This window comes from Mus pahari, chromosome 19 (genome assembly GCF_900095145.1).
Source record: "Mus pahari chromosome 19, PAHARI_EIJ_v1.1, whole genome shotgun sequence".
NCBI lineage: Eukaryota > Metazoa > Chordata > Mammalia > Rodentia > Muridae > Mus > Mus pahari.
The window spans coordinates 85,283,712-85,288,448 of NC_034608.1; the positions used below are offsets into that span (position 1 = coordinate 85,283,712).

Sequence of the window (4,737 nt, forward strand, 5' to 3'; positions counted from 1 at the left end):
AAAAAAAAAAACCCCAGTGTTTAACTTAGGTGTTACCACACAGGTTGCTGGGATGGGGAGCACCACACAGATTGCTGGAATGGGGAGCACCAGAACTAGGTTGCTGTGGTCACGTCTTCTGATGCTGTTGGCCGTGCTCCACAAGTCAGGAAGTCAAGATCTCACCTGCATGGTTTACCCGAGCAGAGTAGACTGGACTCAGACATTTAATGGCACCTGCCTGAATTTCAGTGGCCTTGGCCTGTCCCTGCCAAGGAGCCCCTTGAAAGCCAGCCACGCTCAAGTCCTGGACCTGTCTAAGAATGGCCTGCAGGGGCTCCCTGGGGCCTTCTTCGCCAACCTGGAAAAGCTGCAAACCCTGATTGTCACCCACAACCAGCTGGACAGTGTGGACAGTTCACTGGCCTTGCGCTGTGACCTGGAGCTCAGGGCAGACTGCAGCTGTGGGCTGGCCTCCTGGTATGCTATTCGCCAGAACTGCTCCCAGCAGCAGCAGCTTCTCTGTCTACACCCAGCCACCGAAGCTCCAAGGAACCTCTCCACCTTCCTTCAAGTCAGCTGTCCCCCCAGCTGGGGTCCGGGGACCATTGGTGCCCTTGTTGCTGGGACAATCTCCCTGGCTTTGGCTGTCAGTGGGTCTGTGCTGGCCTGGAGACTTCGCCGCCGCCGCCGAGCCAGTGAGCACAGCCTCGGCAAAGCCCAGATGTCCCCACACGATGTCCCCGGACCAGTGACAGATTTCCTGCCAAGGTACAGCAGCCGGAGACCCGGCCCCACGGCCCCAGACACGCCACCCAGCAGGTTCACAATGGATTATGAGAATGTCTTCATTGGCCAGCCAGCAGAGGACTGCTCATGGTCTGCAGCCAGGTGAGTGACCATAAATCCCTGCCCACAGTGAGCGGGAACTGCTTTAGCAGGACACGGAAGCCTGCCCCGTCAAAGTCCGTGGGGGTTACCAGCTACTCAGTAGTTGGCCTGAGACTGTCAGCTGGGCCCTGTGCAGGCTCTGTGACCAAGCAGCTTCACATGAGGGCTGCAGACCTCACCTCACCTCCAGGGGTTGGGGAAGAGTTTGGAAAGTTTCCAAGGGGCCAGCTGTGAGCTGTAAACCCCCCCCCCCCCCCCGCTCATACCTCTGGAGGAAGCCAGGCTCCAGGTCAAGTGGGGCTTGTGAAGGTCAGCAGCCTGAGCTCCTGACTCCTGGATGTCTGTGTCCCCATGCTATAGGGACATCTCTGGCATCTCCCTGTGTCGTGTGGGATGCACAGCAGGTGAGGACTGGATAAATGAGTAAGGGTGTTGTCCCCACCTACCTTTCCCCACTGAGGGATGGAGGCAGGAGGATTAGAAGGTTTCTGTGTTGGGGGGAGAGAGAGAGAGAGAGAGAGAGAGAGAGAGAGAGAGAGAGAGAGAGAGAGAGACAGACAGACAGACAGACAGACAGACAGAGAGAGAGAGTTGGGAAATTTGTGAGTCGTCCCCTGTTGCCCCCCCCCCCCCTCACCAGGAATAGGGAAAAGAGAAGTTGGGCTGGAAGCTGAGGTAGGGGATTTGGGTAACTCGGTTGCTGAGAAGAAATGTATGGAAATGAGATGCAAATATTGCGAAAGGGGAAGTGACCCATGGAGGGGGATGGGGAAGGTCACAAACATAGGCTGAGCCAATCTGTCAGGGGACCGGAGAGATGGCTCCTCCCTAGGCCTTACTGGCCCCGCCCTGGCCTCACTGGCCCCGCCCTAGGCCTTACTGGCTCCGCCCTAGGCCTCACTGGCCCCTCCCTAGGCCTTACTGGCCCCGCCCTGGCCTCACTGGCCCCGCCCTTCGCCCTGCTGAGCTTCCGGAGGACGCTTCCCTTCCTCTCACCCACACCGGGTTCACGGAGCCTGCTACGCCCTCTGCCTTCACAGGCAAATGATAATGAAAAAAGTTAAAAGTAAACTCTGGGTGGGCAGTGTCCAGGCTGGAGTGCTCACCCAGACATCCATCCAGACCAGCTGGGGTGGGCGTGTAAAATCTGAGTTCAGGAATAGCCTGGGCTACGTGAGACCCTGTCTCAAAACAAACCCACAAACACAAGCACAAGAAGCTGGGTTCTGGAACTGGAGAGAAGATATCAGGGCACATGTGCACACACGCATATATGCACACAGGCGATAGCGCACGTGCATGCACAGACACACATACATGCAGAAACTATACATGCACATACGGACTCACACTCAAGTGCGTACATATGCACACTCAAGCACAGACACACATTCACTCACAGGCACACACACGCATGAATCATTCATGCACACACACGCACAAATATGCGCACACTCGTAAATGCACGAAGCATACATGCACATACACAGACAACACACATGCACTCATGCATGCTCACACACATATGCAGACACACGTGCACATACACACGCTCATATGCCTACACGAGTGCACATACACAAGTCAAATCAGGTGTGTGTTTTCCATATATATATATATTTTTTTTTTTTTTTTAAGATTTTTTTATTTATTTACACTGTAGCTGTCTTCAGACACTCCAGAAGAGGGAATCAGATCTTGTTACGGATGGTTCTGAGCCACCATGTGGTTGCTGGGATTTGAACTCTGGACCTTCAGAAGAGCAGTCCGGTGCTCTTACCCACTGAGCCATCTCACCAGCCCCCACACTTATATTTTAATGGTGCTGAATTAGTAACTTTCAGAGGAGTGGGAGTCACACACTGAGTTGGAAAATGGAGTAAGAGCAGAGCGGGAGCGTATAACTGTGAGAGCCAGGCCAGCCTGGGCTACACAGTGAGACCCTGTCTCAGGAAGAAGGGACAGGCAGACAGGCCCCAACCCTGGCTGCCTCCTGCCTCAGTCACCCACCTCTGATGTCTATCTTCCTCCGCAGAGACCGCCCTTCTGGGGACAGTGGCTGCTACATGAACTACAGGAGTGTCGACCAGGACCCTCAGCCCGTCTATTGCAACCTGGAGTCCCTGGGGCGGGCCCCACGGGACTATGAGGAGAGTGTGGTCTCCTGGCGCTGAACCCGAGAATCCGCCTCCCGCACCCCCCAGGATCCCGCACGCTCAACATCACAGGGGGTAGGAGGACCCCCCCCCCCAAAAAAAAAAAAGTGGAAGGAGGGTCAGAAACAACCCTCCGGTCAGTGTGTATGCATGTGGTGCTCAATAAAAGCTCTGGGTCACGTGGAGCAGCTGACTGAGCCGGACTGACCGGTGGTTTCCGGAGAGTCCGAACTCCATCTGAATTCTCTGTTCTGCACTCTGTCCCCTCTGCCTGCCCGGCACCTACCGGCCGTTGAGACCCCATACAGGACCTTGTGGGCCCGCGCTCTGGAGGCTTCTCACGGAGATCTCCGGCCCAGCCAGATGCGAGGGTTCAGGCGAAGGGGGGAGAACGGGAGCAGGGAGGGGGAGTCGCCTCCGCTGCTGCAGCTGCCTCCACCTCCGTCCCTGCCGCTGTCCCTTCTGTTGCTCCAAGACCTGCACCGGTTGCTCTGCACTGAGTGGGGGGGCGGGGGGCTGAGCTGGCAGAAGGCTGACTAGCCAGCTGGGGGGGGGCTTGGGGGGTGTTGAAGAGCTGCTTCTGGCGGCAGATTTCTTCCCTAAGCCGCAGTATTACAGCTCTTAGGACAGAAGTTCTCAGTGGGTAATTCTCATACACCTTTATTCCTCCTGGATGGGCTCCTTAAATAGTTTTGGGGGTGGGTCAGGGTCTGACAGTAGGTACTTCCTATTGGCTTGGTCTGAGAGCTTGGGGATACCTTATCTGCATGTGGGAGGACTGCCCCTACATGACTGGTGGTCACGGACCTCTGTATGGGGGCTGTAGCTATGTGACAGGAGCCTGGTTTCTGGAGCAGGCAAGGCTTCCTACCGTCCCTTCAGGGTCCCCCGGGCTTCAAACCTTAGCTCAACCTTACCAGGCTTCCTCTCACAGCCCAGCTCCCCACAATCCCCCCTCATCAGAATAACCGTCTCCTATGTCGGGACCAGCTTGATACGGAACCAAGACCCGATTGGTAGTGAGTTTCGCAATGCTACGTCTGCTGCTTTAGACACTGAATGAGACAGGGTGCCAAGAGAAGCAAGGCTCCAATGTAGTATGGGGCCAAGGAGAGGAAGAACCCAGGCTACCAAGGGGTTCGAGTACCTACAGGTAGAGGTGTTGGGAGTATAGCGTGCCCTGAGGTTCCCCCTGAGTTCCTTGAGCATTTGTACATCTTGTTCTACCGGCCCAGATTCATTGACATAAAAGCCACATTTCTCCCCCAGCAAAACGCAAGTCCCTCCCTGTTCAGCAGTAGGTCCAGGGCTTTCTGGCTTTGGAGAGCATCTCCTGCTAAGGAGGTTATCTGGCCTCGAAGAGACTCAAGGCTGTCTGTGGTGGCAGCCATTGCCTGGTCAAGCTTGTCTTGGAAGTGGCTGGCCAGAAGTTGTGTTTGGATGAGGGCTGCTCCAGCCGTTCCTGTTGCACCCAGAGAGACACAAGGCCTGGTCCAATGAGCAGAGAGATGAAGATCTCTCTCCACTTTCTGCTTTCTCCCATCTGCAAGGCGAGTTCTTCACGTTAGTAGAGATAAACCTGGGGGACGATTATCACGGGGGTGCAGAAGCCTTGAAAAGGGGGGTTAAAGTCGGGCGTGGTGGCGTACGCCTTTAATCCCAGCACTCGGGAGGTAGAGGCAGGCAGATTTCTGAGTTCAAGGTCAGCCTG

The 4,737-nt window shown here is 55.7% G+C and overlaps 1 protein-coding gene across 1 annotated transcript in view; it reads left to right on the forward strand.

Moving 5' to 3' along the window:
• Lrrc25 (leucine rich repeat containing 25) overlaps nt 1–3,221 on the forward strand; it is a 3,943-nt gene extending 722 nt beyond the window's left edge. The window contains exons 2-3 of the mRNA XM_029532154.1: nt 44–870; nt 2,906–3,221. Coding sequence (XP_029388014.1) covers nt 53–870; nt 2,906–3,044 — 957 coding nt within the window. The 5' untranslated portion in view covers nt 44–52 and the 3' untranslated portion in view covers nt 3,045–3,221. The remainder of the gene's footprint in view (nt 1–43; nt 871–2,905) is intronic.
• Nucleotides 3,222–4,737: the final 1,516 nt, after the last annotated feature.